The sequence below is a fragment of the Littorina saxatilis genome, linkage group LG4, assembly GCF_037325665.1.
Source record: "Littorina saxatilis isolate snail1 linkage group LG4, US_GU_Lsax_2.0, whole genome shotgun sequence".
In the NCBI taxonomy this organism is placed as follows: Eukaryota; Metazoa; Mollusca; class Gastropoda; order Littorinimorpha; family Littorinidae; genus Littorina; species Littorina saxatilis.
The window spans coordinates 34,068,620-34,091,603 of NC_090248.1; the positions used below are offsets into that span (position 1 = coordinate 34,068,620).

General features: G+C 40.1%; 1 protein-coding gene across 1 annotated transcript in view; it reads right to left on the minus strand.

The window, feature by feature from the left end:
• Window positions 1-6,980: 6,980 nt before the first annotated feature.
• Window positions 6,981-22,984, minus strand: part of LOC138964562 (protein tyrosine phosphatase domain-containing protein 1-like) — a 36,292-nt gene continuing 20,288 nt past the window's right edge. The window contains exons 12-14 of the mRNA XM_070336554.1: window positions 22,576-22,677; window positions 18,342-18,425; window positions 6,981-16,509 (exon numbers count right to left, since the gene is read on the minus strand). Coding sequence (XP_070192655.1) covers window positions 16,249-16,509; window positions 18,342-18,425; window positions 22,576-22,677 — 447 coding nt within the window. The 3' untranslated portion in view covers window positions 6,981-16,248. The remainder of the gene's footprint in view (window positions 16,510-18,341; window positions 18,426-22,575; window positions 22,678-22,984) is intronic.

Consider the following 22,984-nt stretch of genomic DNA (forward strand, 5'->3'; position numbering starts at 1 on the left):
AACCGACAAGGAATAAGATGAAAGTGTTTTTGAATTGATTTGGACAATTTAATTTTGATAATAATTTTTATATATTTAATTTTCAGAGCTTGTTTTTAATCCGAATATAACATATTTATATGTTTTTGGAATCAGCAAGTGATGGAGAATAAGATAAACGTAAATTTGGATCGTTTTATAAATTTTTATTTTTTTTTTACAATTTTCAGATTTTTAATGACCAAAGTCATTAATTAATTTTTAAGCCACCAAGCTGAAATGCAATACCGAAGTCCGGGCTTCGTCGAAGACTACTTGACCAAAATTTCAACCAATTTGGTTGAAAAATGAGGGCGTGACAGTGCCGCCTCAACTTTCACGAAAAGCCGGATATGACGTCATCAAAGACATTTATCAAAAAAATGAAAAAAAAGTTCGGGGATTTCATACCCAGGAACTCTCATGTCAAATTTAATAAAGATCGGTCCAGTAGTTTAGTCTGAATCGCTCTACACACACACCCACACAGACACAGACACACATACACACACAGACACACACCCACACAGACACACATACACCACGATCCTCGTCTCGATTCCCCTTCTATGTTAAAACATTTAGTCAAAACTTGACTAAATGTAAAAACGTCTTTCAGTAACATATCCAAGGGCGCACGCCTTTGTCAGTTCTCAGTTTATTTTTACAATAATTGTGTGACATTTTCACGAAATGACTGAATAGCCCACTCTTTGTCAATAATAGTTCCGTTCCAGGAATTGTCAATTTAAAGTGCTCAATGAAACTTCCGTGCTAGAACTGGTATGAGGTGTGAAGTGGATGTGTTTCACTGTGCACAGTTTTCAATCACATATTGACATTTAACAAACAGCTTAAGACTTATAATTTATTATGCTAAGGGCTTTTGTTAAACAAGAAGGGCAAACGCTCGATCGAGTCACTTTCGCAGTTCTGAATATTATATGAGGCATCAGATGGACAGGAAGAAATTGCTATTCACAACACAATGCATACCTGAAGCATACCTGTGACCTTGAAAAAGGTCAAAGGTCACCAAAGCAGACGTCAAAGTGTAGAGGTCACTGGGAGTCACGTTCACATAAAATTTGAGCCCGGTCACTTTTATGGTTTCCGAGAAAAGCCCAACGTTAAGTTGTGTGTTGCCGAACAGAAAAGGCTAGTTATCTCCCTTGTTTTTCTGATAACGTTCGTAAAAGGCTACAGATGTAAATACTTTGATGTAAAGAATAATCCTACAAAGTTTCAATCACATCCGATGAACTTTGTCAAAGATATAAAATGTCTAATTTTTCCTTTGACGCTGACCTGTGACCTTGAAAAAGGTCAAAGGTCAACGAAACCATCGTTAAAGTGTAGAGGTCATTGGAGGTCACGACTAAACAAAATATGAGCCGGATCGCTTTGATAGTTTCCGAGAAAAGTCCAACGTTAAGGTGGTGTCTACGGACGGCCGGCCGGACGGCCGGCCGGCCGGCCGGACAGACTAACACTGACCGATTACATAGAGTCACATTTTCTCAAGTGACTCAAAAAGCAGCTTATGGGTATATTTGTTCAAACAGTATTTGTTATTTTACAAAGTATCCTTAATTGTATAAACAACAAGTCGCGTGAGGCGAATTTACTACATTTAGTCAAGCTGTGGAACTCACAGAATGAAAATGACCGTAGTCCGCCGCTAGTGCTTTACTGTACCTCTCTTCGTTGTAACTTTCTGAGCGTGTTTCTAATCCAAACATATCATATCTATATGTTTTTGGAATCAGGAACCGACAAGGAACAAGATGAAATAGTTTTTAAAACGATTTCGAAAATTTATTTTAATAATAATTTTTATATTTTTAATTTTCAGAGCTTGTTTTTAATCCGAATATAACATATTTATATGTTTTTGGAATCAGAACATGATGAAGAATACAATAAAAGTAATTTTGGATCGTTTTATAAAAAAATCATTTTAATTACAATTTTCAGATTTTTAATGACCAAAGTCATTAATTAATTTTTAAGCCTTCATGCTGAAATGCAATACCGAAGTCCGGCCTTCGTCGAAGATTGCTTGGCCAAAATTTCAATCAATTTGATTGAAAAATGAGGGTGTGACAGTGCCGCCTCAACTTTTACAAAAAGCCGGATATGACGTCATCAAAGACATTTATCGAAAAAATAAAAAAAAAGGTCTGGGGATATCATACCCAGAAACTTTCATGTAACATTTCATAAAGATCGGTCGAGTAGTTTACTCTGAATCGCTCTACACACACACACGCACAGACAGACACACACACATACATACACCACAACCCTCGTCTCGATTCCCCCTCTATGTTAAAACATTTAGTCAAAACTTGACTAGCCTAAATGTAACAAGTCGCGTAAGGCGAAAATACAACATTTAGTCAAGTAGCTGTCGAACTCACAGAATGAAACTGAACGCAATGCAACGCAGCAAGACCGTATACTCGTAGCATCGTCAGTCCACCGCGCACGGCAAAGGCAGTGAAATTGACAAGAAGAGCGGGGTAGTACTTGCGCTGAGGATAGCACGCTTTTCTGTACCTCTCTTCGTTTTAACTTTCTGAGCGTGTTTTTAATCCAAACATATCATATCTATATGTTTTTGGAATCAAGAACCGACAAGGAATAAGATGAAGGTGTTTTTAAATTGATTTGGACAATTTAATTTTGATAATAATTTTTATATTTTTAATTTTCAGAGCTTGTTTTTAATCCAAATATAACATATTTATATATTTTTGGAATCAAAAAATGATAAAGAATAAGATGTACGTAAATTTGGATCGTTTTATAAAAATAATATTTTTTTTACAATTTTCAGATTTTTAATGACCAAACTCACTCATTAGTTTATAAGCCACCAGGCTGAAATGCAATACCAAACCCCGGCCTTCGTCGAAGATTACTTGACCAAAATTTCAACCAATTTGGTTGAAAAATGAGAGCGTGACAGTGCCGCCTCAACTTTCACGAAAAGCCGGATATGACGTCATCAAAGACATTTATCAAAAAAATGAAACAAGTCGCGTAAGGCGAAAATACAATATTTAGTCAAGTAGCTGCCATTTTTCAGCAAGACCGTATGCTCGTAGCATCGTCAGTCCACCGCTCATGGCAAAGGCAGTGAAATTGACAAGAAGAGCGGGGTAGTAGTTGCGCTAAGAAGGATAGCACGCTTTTCTGTACCTCTCTTTGTTTTAACTTTCTGAGCGTGTTTTTAATCCAAACATATCATATCTATATGTTTTTGGAATCAGGAACCGACAAGGAATAAGATGAAAGTGTTTTTAAATTGATTTGGACAATTTAATTTTGATAATAATTTTTATATATTTAATTTTCAGAGCTTGTTTTTAATCCGAATATAACATATTTATATGTTTTTGGAATCAGCAAATGATGGAGAATAAGATAAACGTAAATTTGGATCGTTTTATAAATTTTTATTTTTTTTTACAATTTTCCGATTTTTAATGACCAAAGTCATTAATTAATTTTTAAGCCACCAAGCTGAAATGCAATACCGAACCCCGGGCTTCGTCGAAGATTACTTGACCAAAATTTCAACCAATTTGGTTGAAAAATGAGGGCGTGACAGTGCCGCCTCAACTTTCACGAAAAGCCGGATATGACGTCATCAAAGACATTTATCAAAAAAATGAAAAAAACGTTCGGGGATTTCATACCCAGGAACTCTCATGTCAAATTTCATAAAGATCGGTCCAGTAGTTTAGTCTGAATCGCTCTACACACACACACACACGCACACACACACACACGCACATACACCACGACCCTCGTTTCGATTCCCCCTCGATGTTAAAATATTTAGTCAAAACTTGACTAAATATAAAAAACGTATGGGGATATCATACCCAGGAACTCTCATGTCAAATTTCATAAAGATCGGTCCAGTAGTTTAGTCTGAATCGCTCTACACACACACACAGACAGACACACACAGACAGACACACACACACACACACACACACACACACACACATACACCACGACCCTCGTCTCGATTCCCCCCTCTACGTTAAAATATTTAGTCAAAACTTGACTAAATATAAAAATGAGAGCATTTTAATTCATATTATGGCAAAATTATCGGGATGGACTTTGATCGGAGATACAGCTTTTTAAGAGATGCGATATTTTATTTGTGTGTATGCGTAAAGCGTGTCTTTTGCCATCATGTGTTAAATTGTTGCTGAGATGACTGGTAAGATTTAATGCCGTTTGGAGAGGCTGTTTTCGTTTGTTTTGTGTATGTTTTTGTGTGTATGTGTGTCTGTGTCTGTCTGTGTTACTCTGTGTGTTTGCATGCGCACGTCCGCGCGTGAGCGTGTGTGTGTTTGTTTGTGTGTGTGTGAGTGTGTATCTGTCTGTGTGTGTGTCTGTGTCTGTGTCACTCTGTGTGTTTGCATGCGCACGTCCGCGCGTGTGTGCGTGTGCCGCCTGTGTGTGTGTATTTTTTGTGAGTATTTAAAGTTTAGTTCTCGCTGGTTTTAAGCTCTAACAGCCGCATAGGAAGACAAAGGATGTCATGTGAGACAAAAGTTGTTACCCTTGTCTACCCAATTTTTTAACCTTGGTCAGTGGTCGTTGTGGGGTGGCCAGTGTGTACACATGGTCAAGACAAACATGATTACAATCAATCCCTTCTAATGAAACTACCAAGAAATTTGTGTCAGTTTTGAAGGGGGGGGATCCGGGTCCATATCGTGTGTGTTCCCAATGACGACCCCTCATTTGTACGACCAATGTTGTCTGCACACTTGCAATGTCACAATCTGGAGTTTTTTCTGTATTTGTTTCTTGACCTAGTGTACTTGCTCCCTACTATTCGGTTATAGAGCCCTTGAGGCATATTTTCTGTTGTTATACATCACGGCTATTTTCGCTGGTTTACACAATTAACTTAGTTGGTGAGATATCCAATGTTCAATGATTCTAAATTCCATGTTACATTTGAAGAATTTATTTGTGTTAAAAATACCCCTGGAAATGTTTCCTTAAAATCCAGTCGATTCGCTGCCCAATGCATTCAGAACATATGATTGTGAATCTGAAACTGAGCCGTTTGGGACATTTCAAAATAGTTGTGTGTTAATGTTATATCTTTGATGACTGTCCCTCATGCACTGCAGATTTCAAGTGTTGAAGTTACAGTGCTGGATACTGAGGGTGCTTAGAGTAATGTAGTGCATGTATATATGTGTTTGATGATGCTTTTGTATTGGCACAATGATTGTTCAATGCAATGATTAAATAACTACTTTTAAAACAAATTTGATATTAAAAGTGTGTCTGTTTTTGTTGATGCCGTTGTATTGTAACATGAATGGTACACTGATTGTTCAGCGCAATGATTAAATAATACATTAAAACAACTTTGATATAAAAGTGTCTGTCTTTGTTGATGCTGTTGGATTGCCACAATGATTTTCAATGCAATGATTAAATAACTACATTTAAAACTACTTTGACATGAAATTGTCTGTCTGTCGTTGCACGTGTATATGCGAGCTCATCTGCATGTCTGTGTTGTAGATACGAGGAGAAAAGGTCTGATAATGTGAAATGTTAAACAGCACAAAGATACCTTCGTTCTCGTGTTCTCGTGTACACGCAAGCACTAGACCAAGTGCGCACGGAAAAGATCTTGTAACCCATGTCAGAGTTCGGTGGGTTATAGAAACACACACAAAAACAGCATGCTTCCTCCAAAAGCGGCGTATGGCTGCCTAAATGGCGGGGTAAAAACGGTCATACACATAAAAATCCACTCGTGCAAAAACACGAGTGTACATGGGAGTTTCAGCCTACGAACGCAGAAGAAGAAGAGAAGAAGTTCTCGTGTAAACCACACAGGCTTTTACTTTGGATACGAATATATGTCCAGGGCTCCCCAAACTGTGCGTCCCTGCATCATATACGCACCAGAAGCCGAAAACACGTACTAGAAATCCATGGAGGGGGTCCCGCGACGCACTAAACCGTAACTTGAAAGAGCGGATCCAAGGACGCACATCATGCGTACCGAAGGTACTGTTTTCAGACCGTTGTCGTCGGTGAAAACTTGTGGGAGAAAGTGTGTGTGTGTGTGTGTGTGTGTGTGTGTGTGTGTGTGTGTGTGTGTGTGTAGCGTGTGTGTATGTGTGTTAATGTGTGCGTGCATGTGTGTGTAGGGGTGTTCCATCCAAAAAGGTATTGTTGGGCCTATCCTGAAATATTCCGATAAAAAAAGGACACTATATCACAATGCGCTGTAAGTACACCACTGTACTCTCTGGGCTCTCTAAAACTCCGCTGAATTTATTTTGTACTCGACACCTATGACAGTGTGAGAAATTCATTTGGTCAAGCATTCGAGCTCTGCTCGGACACCTGCAAAGCATTTTGTTTATTTGTTTATTTGGTGTTTAACGTCGTTTTCAACCACGAAGGTTATATCGCGACGGGGAAAGGGGGGGGGGGGGGGGGGGATGGGTTAGAGCCACTTGTTAATTGTTTCTTGTTCACAAAAGCACTAATCAAAAAATTACTCCAGGGGCTTGCAACGTAGTACAATATATGACCTTACTGGGAGAATGCAAGTTTCCAGTACAAAGGACTTAACATTTCTTACATACTGCTTGACTAAAATCTTTACAAACATTGACTATATTCTATACAAGAAACACTTAACAAGGGTAAAAGGAAAAACAGAATCCGTTAGTCGCCTCTTACGACATGCTGGGGAGCATCGGGTAAATTCTTCCCCCTAACCCGCGGGGGGTGAAAGGTGGTTGCAAGAGCAGTTTCAACTGTATTTGTAAAAGACAGGATGAATCTATGGTGGATGCAAGCTGATTTACATGGTATCTTCAAAGATCTAATAACAATACAAACACAAATACAAATTTGAACACAATAAATAAAACCCAAATCAACAATGTTTATAAAACCTCTTTAATCACACTCAAGTACCATTACAAGCAAAAAGCAAACTAACAAGATTCTACTGCTGTTACATAGCAAAGAACGGAAGAAAAATGTGCGATGTCAAACACAAAAATTGTGTCAACAATTTAGATCTCCTGTATTTAAAAGACTAGATAAAACAGAGATCTAGCACAGATAATAATGAACAATATATAAGACATAAAACAACTTTATTATTTCCTTAGAAAAAATAGATTTTGTTACTGGTAGGCACCAGACATTCCACAAATATACTTTTGATATCAGGAGGGATACTTTACTTCACTAGGTACATGTACTTGCACTGTGTTGCCAGTTGACAGATTAGATCTCAAAAAGGTTCAGGACTAGAAACACTGAACATAGAGATCGATTGCAGATAGAAATGAAGCATGACTCGATACGCGATCAGTACTCATGAGCTTCAGAAAATATGCAAATATACCTTGAAAATAGGACGGATAATTTACTGGACAAATATACTCTGTCGCAGTGACTTCCCTGTGCAGATATTTGGAATGTAGATATATGCATGAGTAAGAAGCTAAGAACAAGTATTTGATGTGTCCACAATCAGAGCACACGTTACAAAATATAAATGGGAGGTTTTACTGTGTTTTCACATAGACGTGGATGGTGACCAAGGTTACACAGCAAAAGATACACTGGTACGTGCCTCTGTGTCAAAACTTTCACAAATCTGAAAACCCTTAAACGAGAGGGAGTCTTAAAATGGAGGTAAATTTACTGGCACTATGTAGAGAACGTCTGCAAAAATCAGGTCTTTATGTAGAGGGAGTCTTAAAATGAAGGGTCTAATAAACAGGTTTCACTGTACAGACGTTCATTAACACCTGTCTGAGGCACACTTTCACCAGGTGGCCAGACAGCATCAGCAATGGAGAGCTGTGGCAAAGGACCAGACAGCTAGTGATGACCAGATCTGAAGGTGGGGGAAGGGGGAGAGGGGGGGGGGGGTTGAGGGGTGGATTGGTCACACCCTCATGACTCCATCATCCAGCATCATCGGCCAAGCTCTGGCTTGGAACCCGCCGGGGAAAGGGAATGACTCACATTGAGGCAAGGCCCAGAAACAACTAGAGGCGGAGCTAAACAGGCAGGGAAGCTGCTGGACAGAGGCAGAATGGATAATAGATGAACTCTGTAAATAACTCTGTTGGGTTTGTATGCAGTATGGGTTGTGAAAGAGTGAATACTCGTGCTTTTATTGAGGCAAACTTGCTACTTGTCCATGTGGCTCACACACATCCCTTGCTAGTGACTGGCCAAAATGTCATGTGGGAAAGTTTGACTCAATAAGCAAGAGTTAATTTCACTCTTTTACAACCAATAGAAACCCAACAGCTATTTCCACACATCATGTATTGTCGTTGGTGGTCTATGTTCCGCTGGGGGAAAATTAAGGGCCAAAGAATAATTTTCACATAAAAAATGGTAAAAAATATGCCAACACTGTATCACTGCCTACAAATATACATTGACTATTGCTGTTTGTTTTCTTCCGAAAGTAGCTACCACAGAATAATGTGACACGGAATAGACAGCAGACAAAATTAAAGAATAAAAAGTAATAACACAATCACACTTTTTGCAACGTTAAGAAAAGCAACCCCCCCAAAAAAGATTAAATTCTGATCATAATACATGTACTTGTAGCTTTCAACAACAATAAGCCGTACTTGTGATTTCCTTTTTTCATTTGATATGTTTACAGTTGGAATCTTGGGTTAGCAAGAGCAAGTATTTGATATGTTCACCGTTAGATAAAAAGTTACAAATCATAAATGAGACAAAAACACAAAATGCATTACACAACAGGCCGATGTTTGCAAGAAGTGCATGTTTAATATAGAAGTGCCGTTTAAATAATGAAAGTTGATGGCACTTCTTATTTTCAATTTCATTCCAAAAAAATGATCCACATCAGAAATGGGAATAATATATGGTGACACTGCATGAAATATAAGTCATGGAAAAATAATGTTAACAAAAAATAAATCTTTCTTTATTTGGTGTTTAACGTCGTTTTCAACCACGAAGGTTATATCGCGACGAGGGAAAGGGGGGAGATGGGATAGGGGAAAGGGGGGGGGGGGGGGGGGGGGGGAGATGGGATAGAGCCACTTGTTAAGTGTTTCTTGTTCACAAAAGCACTAATCAAAAAATTGCTCCAGGGGCTTGCAACGTAGTACAATATATGACCTTACTGGGAGAATGCAAGTTTCCAGTACAAAGGACTAAACATTTCTTACATACTGCTTGACTAAAATCTTTACAAACATTGACTATATTCTATACAAGAACCACTTAACAAGGGTAAAAGGAGAAACAGAATCCGTTAGTCGCCTCATACGACATGCGGGGTGCAGAGAAATAAGGATGTGGAAAAGAAGACTTTTGGTAAGTGAAATAAAGGTGATGGATCCAGTCAGGTAGAAATAAGACAACAAGAAAAGAATTGGAAAACTGCAGGGAATAGTAGGGAGAGTTTTCTTGGAAGGAAATATAGGTGAAAGGACTGGTAAGGCAGAAATAAGACAAAAGAAGAGAAGAAACAGAACCGTTAGTCGCCTCTTACGACATGCTGGGTAGCATCGGGTAAATTCTTTCTAGTCCCAACCAATATGGGACTCCCCCTAACCCGCGGGGGGTAAAAAAAAATAAATAGGTATGTCCAGAGAGACAATATCTGATCAACATGAAAACACACACCCACCTGCGCACATAATTATCAATGCAGACATCCTGTGAAGTGAATAAAAGAACACACTGAAAACTCACTACCCCAGGTCAACACAAATGACAAACAGTGATTTCCTCCTCAAACCAAAACTGAGAAAATCTTCACCTTTTTCCTATCTGAGTATGACCATCCCCGTATCACAATCTTGAGTAAACTCAAACCTGGTAATACTGTCATCACACACACACACACTCTCACATGTCTACAGTTTATGCTACCCATGAGCCATTGAGGACACAATCCAAGTTCCTCAAGGCAATGAGCGGCAGTAAAATTAAACTTGGAGAATACAATGGGGAATAACCTAGTTATTGAAGAGACTTATACAAATAAATAGAAAAAATGTAAATACTAATGGACACAGACTGCCGTTGCTATGGAAACAGCCACCATATTGGATTTCTAGGAAACGGTTTTACAGCAACATCATACATCAGACATGCATAATACTTGGCACAAGGATACACATGACTTGTATCTGCAATCATATATAGAACGATATTTTGACTAAGGACTACAGTTGAATTTAAATTAATTTTTGTAATAAGGATTAATGAGTTTCTAACTGCATATTCATTAATCTTTATTTTCAAAATTAATTTAAATTCAACTGTATTTTTTGGTCAAAATAACGTTCTATATGATTGTAGATCAAATTCTTTTGTATCTTTGTGCCAAATATTAAGCATTTCTGATGTATGATGTTGCTGTAAAACCGTTTCCTAGAAATCCAATATGGCGCTGTCATGGCAGTTTCCATAGCGACGGCAATCTATGTCCTTTAGTTTTCGCAATTTTTTCATTTCTTTATATAAGTCACTTCAATAACTACCCAGAAAACTAAGTTACTCCATGTATTTTCCATGTTTCATTTTGGTCATTCTAGTGCCGCTCATTGCCTTAACCAATCATGGTTATGGAACTTAGATTGGGTACATGTACTTGATAGCTCTGATTATTTTATGAAAATTGGATTAGGAACTCGTTAGCTCACACACACACACACACAAATAAAATAGCAAATAACATCTTTTCAGATCAGTTGGCCTATATTAAGACAAGTAGGGGAGACCGGGGCTAGTCCGCCTACTTTTATGCTTTTGGTAGCATAACTGGCGAGTTTGATGAACTAGAAGACTGATTTTTTATTTTACATCAAGACAAATGTGTAGCTGATATCAATGTGCAGACAGTTTTTATGTGCGCATGAACATTTGTTGTACATACTGCTTTAAGTAGACCTACCCTAACGTAGGCAAACTTGCCCCAAGTCGGGGTACTCCGCCTACAGGGTGGGGCAAGTCCGCCGCTCTCATCCCATAGTAGGTACACGACTAGTAGTGGGCAAGCCTTAGTGGGAAAGCTTTTTTAATTCCCTTCAATATTTAGGTTCAAAAATGCCAATGACAAAATACGAAAGAATGTACGTAACACAAAATTACGTTAGGGGAGACCGGGGCTAGTCCGCCTACTTTTATGCTACTTTTATGCTTTTGGTAGCATAACTGGCGAGTTTGATGAACTAGATGACTGATTTTTTTATTTTACATCAAGACAAATGTGTAGCTGATATCAATGTGCAGACAGTTTTTATGTGCGCATGAACATTTGTTGTATATACTGCTCACGGCGAACATGCCCCATGACAAATAGGCGGACTTGCCCCTGCACGGGCAGGCAACTCTAGTGCCAGATAACGAGCACAACATGGGAAGGAAGAAGCAAAACTTTCGTCAGAACTCGACCTTAATTAACGCACTTTCACTCGACACCAAGACTAAGTATTTGTTCTCAGAGGTAATGCATCAAAACCTAAGTCAACTCCTATGCATTCATGTTACAAAAATGAAGAAAAACACTTTTTGTGATCTGTACTCACGATTTATGGGCGTGCAACCTCTGAACTTCTGCAGGATATGGCGGGAAGAAGGGACACCACTCCCACATGGTGTGAATGACTAAAAGGTGGCAAACGTAAGAATAAACAGACAAAGACGGATGTGCCCCGGGGGCGGACTAGCCCCGGTCTCCCCTACTGGTAATAGGCCGAGGATATGGTACTGTGATATTTTGACTGAAACAAGCCCACTGCGGCTGTCTCCTCTTCAACACGCAAGCATATAGGCTTGACTTGTCGAAGTATTAAGATACAATTATGACAATCAAAAAAGAGATGATGCATGAGTGTCTTTGAGTTTTTAAAACTGTGAGACTTTCGCCATGAGCTTGGGATCTTAATTGTGCACATGTGTGCACACGGGGGTATTCAGATACCGAAGAGAGTCTGCACAGAGTTGACTCCGAGAAATAAATCTCTCGCTGAACCTTGGATTCAAACCCACGCCGACAGCGAAGAACTGGTTATAGCGCCAGTGCACTACTGACTGATCCACATCCCCGCACCAAGAAAAAACAATAAATACAGCTACCTGCGAATTGAAGCACATACAATGCACAATTAACCTACGTTGGATATGTTGTACTTGATACAGACTGCTGCAGATGCTCAATTTAAAACACAACAACCGGGAGGTACACTAAAATTGGATTTAAGATCACAAATATTAATGAATTAAAATGTGAAAACAACTGTCTTATAATTAATTCTGACCGTGCACTAGCTATCACAGGAATTATTAGCAAATGTTAAATAAGTAACACTGACAAGCAATACCATCACAAAAAGCAACAATAGTCAATACAAATAGCTCAAACTGGCTGACATTTGTACCTTATCTTGGATCAAGTCAAGGACATTAACACTCTACATTACAGAGGTACCTGCGATGTGTGGCCCCTCCAATGTGAGGACACCTCCATTAAAAGGACACATTCTGAGGTCCCTTTGTCTATTATCTCTACCAAAATGTACCTGTCATGACAGGCCACCTGCAATGTAGGGACACTTTGCTGGTCCCAAGGGTGTCCTTTCATCGCAGGTACCACTGTAAAACATTAAATAAATACACACATGCACACACACACACACACACACACACACGCACACACACACACGCACGCACACATGCAACATATGGCAATTAAGCTATGGTTATAATTGGATATAATTTACAATCACTGGTTGTGAGTTTAAACCGACAATTACATCCACTTGCAGTGTTGTTCCCAGACTCAAAGGATGGGTCAGTTGGACCTGAATTCAAAATATGCCTAGGTCCAAATATCATGACTATAAAAACATCGTTCTGTCAGAAGACCTAGCTCCTACATGTCACAACTATCAGACGGTCGACTTGCCAAAGGTCGGAACAAATAAGGAGTCCGATCAAAAAAGTATACGTCAGTGATCGCAGGCCGACAATTGAGACATACACTGCATTCAACCAAAGTAACCCATACTACATCTAACAGTTGCCTGAATGCTGAAAACTTACAAACAGGATGAAAAAATCACAAGAGTCCCGAAAAACAATTGAAGTTTCACCAGAAATGGCAGCTCTAATCTAAGAATGAAACAACAAAAGTACAAAATTAGAACATCATAAGGCCCCCCCAAAAAATAGGTCTGTTTACGGTAACATAGGGTGAAAAAATAGGGTCGGTAGGTCGGCTTTTTTTTTATTTTTTATTTTTTCTCCCCTCTCTATGATGTTTCACAGTTCATTTCTTCTCATCAATCCCTGTTTTTGCCTGTTGAAAAACGTTAATGATACTAAAACTCGCTGGATAGGTACTGATAATTTTCACCCCATCCTTTTCATGACAACATTTATCAAGCTTTACAGCTAGCGGGTGGCGAACACCACTGCGTGCATCCATTTTGAAAGGAAGTAACACGAGTGACGACCCTTTACTCCTAACAGTACTTTGAGCTTACCTCCCTTCTGTCGTCTGCTGTTTGAGCGCAAACAGCTCTATTTTGGATGCGGGTTTTTTTTTCCTGTTTTTTTTCAGACGATCCAAAAAAAAGATTAGGGTCGGGCCTAAAAACTAGGGTCGGTCGGGTTACCGTAAACAGACATTTTTTTGTTGTTGGCCTAACGAAAGGCAAAACTAATCAGTTTTAACGACAAATCAAATTGAAAATGTTATTGAAGAGAAAGTACGATAAACAGAAAATAATTAAGAGCACAAAACACACAAAAACAGTCAATGCCACTTAGTATCACAGTCTTAAGCGATTCTCAATACATTGTAGTATCAACCAATGTGTGATAAGTAGCGTTATCTGTAATACTTACAGATTGTTCAACAACAAAAATGGTGACTCCGGTGGTAACAGTAAGAAGCAGTATTAAGTCTTGGTTTAAAGAAACATATATTCACTGTCAACACATTTGTAAGTTGAGTAACCAGGTTCTTTCTATATCACAGACGTACCACTATGCTATGGCTTGTAACGTACATGCACGGAAACAAATTATACACACCAACACAACATTTCAGACATGCACACACACACACACAACAAAAAAATGTATCAGCTTCTTCAGAACCATAAATATTAGTACATTGTACATTTGTCTCCGAGAGTTCAGTAACTGTTGACATGAAAATGCCTACAAAAGATTGAACATTATAGACAAATTAAGACCTTTACATGAACAATATCAAAAGGTTATACATGCTCAGACCAAATACACTGGAACAAGTTTTTGTTTTGTTTGTTGTTTAAAAGAAAGGAACAAAGTGTTACACGACACTTGAGATTGACGAAGTTCTCAAATGTCGTATAGTTGTGGGGGGGTCACCTGGGTGTCAAGAAGACATCGGACAGAATCCAGGCTGCGTTTTACTGGCCAGGACTGCATGCAGATGTGACTCGATTCTGCCGATCGTGCGATATTTGCCAGAAAACCATACCTCGAGGAAGGGTCCCGAAAGTGCCGTTGCAGAAGATGCCTTTGATCGACCGACCTTTCAAGAAGGTGGCCATTGACCTCATCGGCGAGATCAAACCGCCAAGTGAAGAGGGTCATCGTTGGGTACTGACCCTGGTAGACTATGCAACCAGGTACCCAGAAGCCGTGCCTCTGAAGAAAATTGACACCGAGACTGTTGCCGAGGCACTTGTGGACATTTTCAGCAGAATTGGGGTTCCTGAAGAGATCCTCACAGACCTGGGGACACAGTTTGTCTCTGAATGCATGGAAGAGGTCAACAGGCTGCTGAGCATTCGTCACTTGACTACGACAACCTATCACCCGATGTGCAATGGGCTTGTCGAAAAATTCAATGCGACGCTAAAGTCCACGCTTAAGAAACTATGCAGTGAGCAGCCAAGGCAGTGGCATCGCTACATCAATGCCTTACTATTTGCATACAGGGAGGTGCCACAAGAGTCCACTGGATTCTCCCCGCTCGAGCTGATGTACGGGCGGACCGTGAGACAGTACAAAGCCTACCACAAAGCCTTGCGTCAGTAGTTAGGGTTGTGAGACAGTACAAAGCCTACTACAAAGCCTTGCGTCAGTAGTTAGGGTTGTGAGACAGTTGAAAGTGAACAGCGTTTCACAGTTGATCGGGTTCCCATTCTACCCTCTTGTTCTACTAACGTGTTACCAGTAGTTAGGGTTGTGAGACAGTTGAAAGTGAACAGCGTTTCACAGTTGATTGAGTTCCCATTCTACCCTCTTGTTCTACTAACGTGTTACCAGTAGTTAGGGTTGTGAGACAGTTGAAAGTGAACAGCGTTTCACAGTTGATCGAGTTCCCATTCTACCCTCTTGTTCTACTAACCGAGTTCCCATTCTACCCTCTTGTTCTACTAACGAGTTGCCAGTAGTTAGGGTTGTGAGACAGTTGAAAGTGAACAGCGTTTCACTGTTGATCGAGTTCCCATTCTACCCTCTTGTTCTACTAACGTGTTGCCAGTACATGTAGTTAGGGTTGTGAGAGAGCTTAAAGTGGACAGCGTTTCACAGTTGGTCAAGTCCCCATGTCTGCATTCTATACACTTGTTGCCAGTAGTTCAGGTTGTGCGCCAGTTTCAAGCATAATGGGAATTCATGGCATTGTCTGCTGCTGTGAAGACGGGCCACATAGAATAAAAGAACACAACTATACGACATTTGAGAACTTCGTCAATCTCAAGTGTCGTGTAACACAAATTAGGCAAGACAAATACTGCACTGAATTCTCTTCAAATGTTAGACTTCTTCGACAATGAAAACTCATCAATGAGCATGAAGAAAACAGTGAGGTGGTTGGTTCAGGAAAATTACCAGACAAGAACAAAATGTCTTCATTCAGACTTTTTACATGACATCTTGCAAATGAGCGTGAAGAAGAAATCGATGAGGTGTTATTATGACTGCTCTCCATCTCGTCCTAGTGAGGTGACAAATCAGTCAATGAATAATTTCACACCCAAAATAAAATGTGAATAAAAAGTTATTTTGGGGAGAGTTTTTTTATGACTACACCTCATCGGATAGTTTGAAGATAAACTCTTCCATCTTTTTCCAGTGAAGTGGTTGGTCCGAGAAAAATACAAAAATGTGGAGAGAGAAAATTCATCGTTCAGACTTTTTACTTTTCGACATCTCATCAATGAGTTTGAAGAAGAAATCGATGAGGTGTTGCGCCTCCGTGTTCTTCATCTCCCCCCAGTGAGTCGGTTGATATGGTTGAGTGAACGAGCTCAAGTCCCTCGCAACGCTCATGTGGGTTAGGTTCGACAGGAGGCGTTCGGTCAAGCGTTGCTCAATGTCGGGGGACTGGGGTAAAAGCTTGGACAGCACCAGCGCCAGGTACTCAGTGAAAAGTTTGACAGACTGAAACACAAATGAAAAAAAAATTTTAAGACTTCCAAAAATCTTAATAAACCAGATCTTGATAAGGAGGGAGTCTTAAAATGGAGGTACTTTAAATTAAATTTACAGAGGTTAAGAACAGAAGATCTGAAAAATCAAAGTCTTAAAAGGGTGAAGTCTTAAATCGGGAGATCTTCAAAGGGGAGTTCCACAGTATTTTATAAGTACCGGTAAAAAAAAGGAAAAGAAGAGAATGCCAATACTGTCCTACAGGCTGAATATTTGGCCTCTTAAGGACACGATATGGGTTATATGATCATTTGAGTTTTTACGCCCTCACGGCTTTTGGTGAGATACAGAAGTGTAAGCGTGTTTAGGTGGTATACAGCCATCTGCACTTATGGCAGAAAGACCGAGGTCTTTTATATGCCATTGTGGTGACACGGGGGTGTGATATGGCTTCCGTCTCTGGGTCTTCACATAAAGTAGACCCGTGTCCGTCCCGGCCTGAATTCGAACCTGCGACCTTCTGATCACAAGTCCAGTGCTCTACCAACTGAGCTACCAGGCCCCTAAAAACTACTGGTACAGAGGAACCCTCCTTTACAGACTCCCCAAAATCTGATAAATAATGGTCTTAAAAAGGAGAGATTTTTAAAAAGGCAAATTACAGAGATTCTGAACACAAAATCTGAAGGACCAAGGTCTTAAAAAGGCAAATTACAGAGATTCTGAACACAAAATCTGAAGGACCAAGGTCTTAAAAGGGTGGAACAGTCTTCAAGAGACGATGTTCAGAGAGAACTCTGTCAGGATTTTCAAGGGTTGCAGCAGAGTAAGAGCTCCTTTTACTGGCGCCAAGCTTTTCAAAAAGAGGCGAAGCAAGTAGCACTCCGAAGACCTGCGATGTGACGACCAACAAACTCTGATGTGAATGTTATGCAGTGTACGCTTAATATGATACCTTTTTCTTTCGTTTAGAAAAACACACGTCAGTGATCGCCAAGCTATCGGCGGCGAAGCGTGACTCATTTTGAAAAGCTTTCATCAGTAAAAGGGGATCTCCCTCTCACACCGGGGCTTAATATTTTTGCATGCATGTATTCGTGTTTCCAAGGCCTGAGACTTCCGCTGTGACCCTGGGATCTTTATCGTGCACATGCGTGCACACAGGGGTGTTCGGACTCCGAGGAGAGTCTGCACAAAGTTGACTCTGGGAAACAAATCCCGCGCCGAACTTGGGGGTTAAACCCACGCTGCTAGTAACAACCGGTTTTAAAGCCAGCGCCTCTACCGACTGGGCAAACTCCCCACCCAATATGTTGGAGTCGAGAAGTTCCATGGAGAGCGGGGGGTATGGAGTAACACATAGTGTTTTGTTCTTAACATCCCCACCCAAGCAGAGCCAACAGCCCACAAAGGAACAATTACAGCACTGACCCAAGACGACCCAACCCGGTCCCTAGCCCATTTCAGGTCTCCTCTAGCAGCCGGCAGCCAGCTGTCTATACAAGCCCCACCCCCCCACCCCCCCCCCCCCCCTCTTCCCTTTTTATTTTTATTTTTATTTTTTATACAAAGCCGGGTGTTTTCCATCTGACATGCCCCAAATGGCTTTGCCGTGAGGGCGTAAAGTTTACATATTCTCTCTCACTCTGCCATACCACTTTAAAGTCCCGACAAGAGTTTTTTGGGAGCTCTGTAAAGGGGAGTAGTCTGCTGTACTGAAGTATTCATGCGGATCAAGCAAAAAATGCGTGATCACGTAACGCTTCACCAACAAACCAAGTTTGGAGCAACACTTTCCACTTGTCCAGCTGATTTGGTTTTGGATGTTCACCTGTTTGACTTACTTTTTCTAAATGATGTAGACGCTCTCTGGGGCTGTCTGTTCTTTCTATCAGGAGTGCAAGACTCTGTCGACTTAGAACAGGTTCCTGGTAAAACAAAAAGAAATTCATTCTCAAGATCCAATGAAGCGAAAAAATAAAGGCGTGAAAGTCACTGATTCAAAACACAGGGACAGAGAGTTTGAGCAGAATGCAGTTATTTGTACAACTAAGGGGAGCAAACGCTAACTCTGCCTGTATTCTAGTTGTGAACAGTGTGAGTGATGATGTCCCTTTTTAAACAAACTTTGGAACATTAGGCACAAAAAAAATAGGTGTGGTTACGGTAACATAGCCCAAAAAAATAGGGTAGGAAGGTAGGCAATCACTTTTTTTTTATTAAACTTTTTTTTCTAATGTGTACAAATTAAACCTACTTGACAGGGAAATAAGTGTGCGACTCGGGCGCTTTCGCTTTCATTGCGTTTTCTGCACTCGTTTTCTTGTTTTTGTTGGGGTTTTTTGACAAATGTAATAAAAAGTTATAGGGTCGGCCCCTAAAAATAGGGTAGGTCGGGTTACCGTAACCACACCTATTTTTTTTTTAGGCCTTAGCACTAGTCTGTTTTGAATGTCAGAAATAGAGAAGAGCTCAATGTCTTGTAATTTACAGGAAGTGAAAACAAACAATATAAAAAAAACTAAAGTCTGGATCTAAATAACAAAGTGACTGTGGTGAGATGAACAAAGTTGAAAAACAAAGGAATTCTGTACTCACCGATACAAGGACAGCGCAATAATATAAATGTTCGCTTATAAAAGCTTCATCAGGTAACATTACAACAAAGGGCAACAAAAAGCAAAAGCAACACTGACGGAACGAACACGGACAAGGTAGGAAAAGAAGATGAACGGAAACCTGGATGATTACTAACAATGTCTGGATGATTACTAACAATGTCTGGATGATTACTAACAATGTCTGGATGATTACTAACAATGTCTGGATGATTACCGTAAAATCCCTAGCAAACGCCCACCCCCCCTCCGCACAGATTTCGGGTAAAAGTAGGGGGTGGGCGTTTGCTAGGTATACACCCCTTTGCAAGATAACGTGTCATCACATTTTTACGAGAGAAATAAAGTGGTACAACCATGTGATTTATGCAATTTTAATGAAAATTAAACACACCGTTTGTTTACACAAATAAATCTGTGCTAGAAAAAAAAAGAACACAAGTGACCTTGATTCTTCTAATTCTCGGACTAACGTCAGCACAAACACAGTTTCTTCTCTTGTTTGGAGATCTGGTAGGGTTGATGATCGTGGGCTCATTCTAGTCCTTCGAAGTCAACATCATCGTCTTCACTGTCGTCTCCACTCTCAGCTTCTTCTGGAAGAAAACTCGCGGGCACATACCGAAACATTGTCTGCAGCTTCGTTTTCAAGATATTTCAAGGCTTTTAGTTTGTACGAGCGTATGTCACTGTAAAGGATTTGTGCTTCGGCATGGCTGAACATAGAGAAGTGTTAAACACTCATGAAAAAACGTCACTGAACGACTTCACTGTGGGACATGGCGTAATTTTATCCCCCCCCCCCCCCCCCCCACCCCACCCAAAAAAAGGAGAACCATCGAACAGTGTGCACCAATCGTAGATATAGGAGGCCGACTGTCCTAAAACTTGTTTTCTTTAAACCGGGGTGGGCGTTTGCTAGGTATTGACCCCTCTGCACAACTTTTGGCCAAAAGTGGGGGGTGGGCGTTTGCTAGATACTGGGCGTTTGCTAGGGATTTTATGGTACTAACAATGTCTGGATGATTACTAACATTGTCATCATTTTCACGAGTTTTCATTCACAAGCACCTGGGAAATAAATCTCATGTTCCCCGGGGAATAAATCCCCGGTTACCATAGTTGCAGGAAGCCCTATTACATGGATAATCAAAAGCAAACCCAATAGAAACGCTCGAGGATTCTTCGGCTCTTTTCATTGGCGTTTCCCCAGACCTTAACAGACGACAAGACACTGCTTTGCAAAGTTCCAACAAGAAGGGCAAAGCCCATACGACTCACATGCTTGACCTTGACAGCAATGACATCATACACTAAGAACTGCTTTACACATTTTTCCTACCAAAATACATGTGACCTTGACCCAAGATCAAGGTCATCCAAGGTCATGCAACACAAAGCTGTTAATTCAAGACATAGGAAGTACAATGGTGCTTATTGGCTCTTTCTACCATGAGATATGGTCACTTTTAGTGGTTCACTACCTTATTTTGGTCACATTTCATAAGGGTCAAAGTGACCTTGACCATGATCATATGTGACCAAATGTGTCTCATGATGAAAGCATAACATGTGCCCCACATAATTTTTAAGTTTGAAACAGTTATCTTCCATAGTTCAGAGTCAAGGTCACTTCAAAATATGTATACAATCCAACTTTGAAGAGCTCCTGTGACCTTGACCTTGAAGCAAGGTAAACCAAACTGGTATCAAAAGATGGGGCTTACTTTGCCCTATATATCATATATAGGTGAGGTATTCAATCTCAAAAACTTCAGAGAAAATGGGAAAAATGTGAAAAATAGCTGTTTTTTAGGCAACATTTATGGCCCCTGCGACCTTGACCTTGAAGCAAGGTCAAGATGCTATGTATGTTTTTTGGGGCCTTGTCATCATACACCATCTTGCCAAATTTGGTACTGATAGACTGAATAGTGTCCAAGAAATATCCAACGTTAAAGTTTTCCGGACGTCCGGACGTCCGGACGGACGGACGGACGGACGGACGACTCGGGTGAGTACATAGACTCACTTTTGCTTCGCATGTGAGTCAAAAACTAACTGGCAAACTGGCAAAAGTAAACAAAAAAACAAAACTACTTCAATAAATTCGTCACAAACAAATGAAACCTACTGATTTGTCATGTCTTCTTACAAAGTCATGGAGTGCGTGTATCTTTGTGTGAGAAACACGAACGTCAAGTTCAAGTCAAACCAATTGACCCCTGACACACACATTTTGACCCGTGCACAAGACGTTGTATCGATAAACGAATCACAAATAAGAAATAATGATAAAAGAAAAGAAAATAGCAACAAGATATGCAAACATCTCACAAAGCCGAGCAAGCAGATTGACAGGTCTAATGAAAAACAAAGAGGTACTGAGTCGGAAACAAGATCGCGATTCTTTCCTTCGCTGCACAACGCAAATCTTCTGTGACCTTTGACTCAACGTAGCTTCCACATTCGATTACTAAGCTTAATACTCACAACTGAAAGCCGATGGAGTGGAATACCGAGATGAACAAACAGAACTGTGCATCCTCAAACCTGACATATTCATCCCAACATTTTATGAACTCAAAAATACAGAAAGTTGCTTTCACACGCCAGCTTTGATTGCCAGTGGTTATCCGCACGGAACTCGTGTGGTTATCAGCACGGAACCCGTGTTTCAAAGCATGGCTCCCTGTGTTGATTGTTATCTTATTTTCTCACTACCAAAATGATGACAAAAACGATGTTTGGTGGTTTGTTGTCAGACCAGCTTTTTTTGTCGGTCCTCGGGGGGCATATCGACTTTTGTTTCATATTTATTGACCGCGGCCTTCGGCCTTGGTCAATAAATATGAAACAAAAGACGATATGCTCCCCCTCGGACGACAAAAAAGCTGGTCTGTCAACAACCCATCAAACATCTTATAATGTCTGGATGATTACTAACAATGTCTGGATGATTACTAACAATGTCTGGATGATTACTAACAATGTACAATTACTATCACCCACCCCTCCACTCCACACAAACTCCTGTCTGCGAAAATAAACAGAAATGTGAAGGCCAAGCAATTTTATACAAAATGTCACTTTATCTCAAATAAACCGTAAAGCAGACACTGAGACAGAAAAACAAAATTTAAGTTGGAAAAAAGCAGCGACAGATTCTCACTCAACTCCACCCACAGAGAATGTAAATAAACCAGAAGAAGAGCAGATGCTCATACGATTCAACTTTAATCATAGTCGTTACATGAATCAAAATCTTTTTTTTTCATATACAGTTCAAGTATTTTTAAATATATTTTTTCACAAATCCTCAGATTATTCAACAGATACATACTTACCTCCCTAAGACTGCTCAGTACTAAGAATCTCCTGATTATTAAGGTGAGTCAAAAATTAAAACACAGGAGAAAATGATTACTTTTAAACACAACTACAGCCTCTGAAATATTACCTTGAGCTGGTCCAACCAGTCGTACAGCACAGCACCCAGCACGTACGGGTCTTTCTCATCACGCAGTAAACCCCACGCCATGTCCGACTGATTCAGTTCGTCCTGTCACACAAAATTCAAAAACACTCGCCTTGTGAAACAGCAGCTGTCACATTTCATCTAGAATTGTGTTCACAGACACACTTCAGACATGAAGCAATTCAAAATTTTGGATACAAAAATCCAATACATAAACTAGCTTTAGGGGCTGAGGCATTGGTACTTCTTAATATTTTTTATTTTGGATATTATTATGGATGAAAAGAGAAGCCTAAAAAGATCCTCCCTTCACACAGCTAGGAATGCACATTTTATTCATGTTCTCAAAGAAAGAGGGTTTGTAACACTATGGGTTGTACATTAAAGGCAT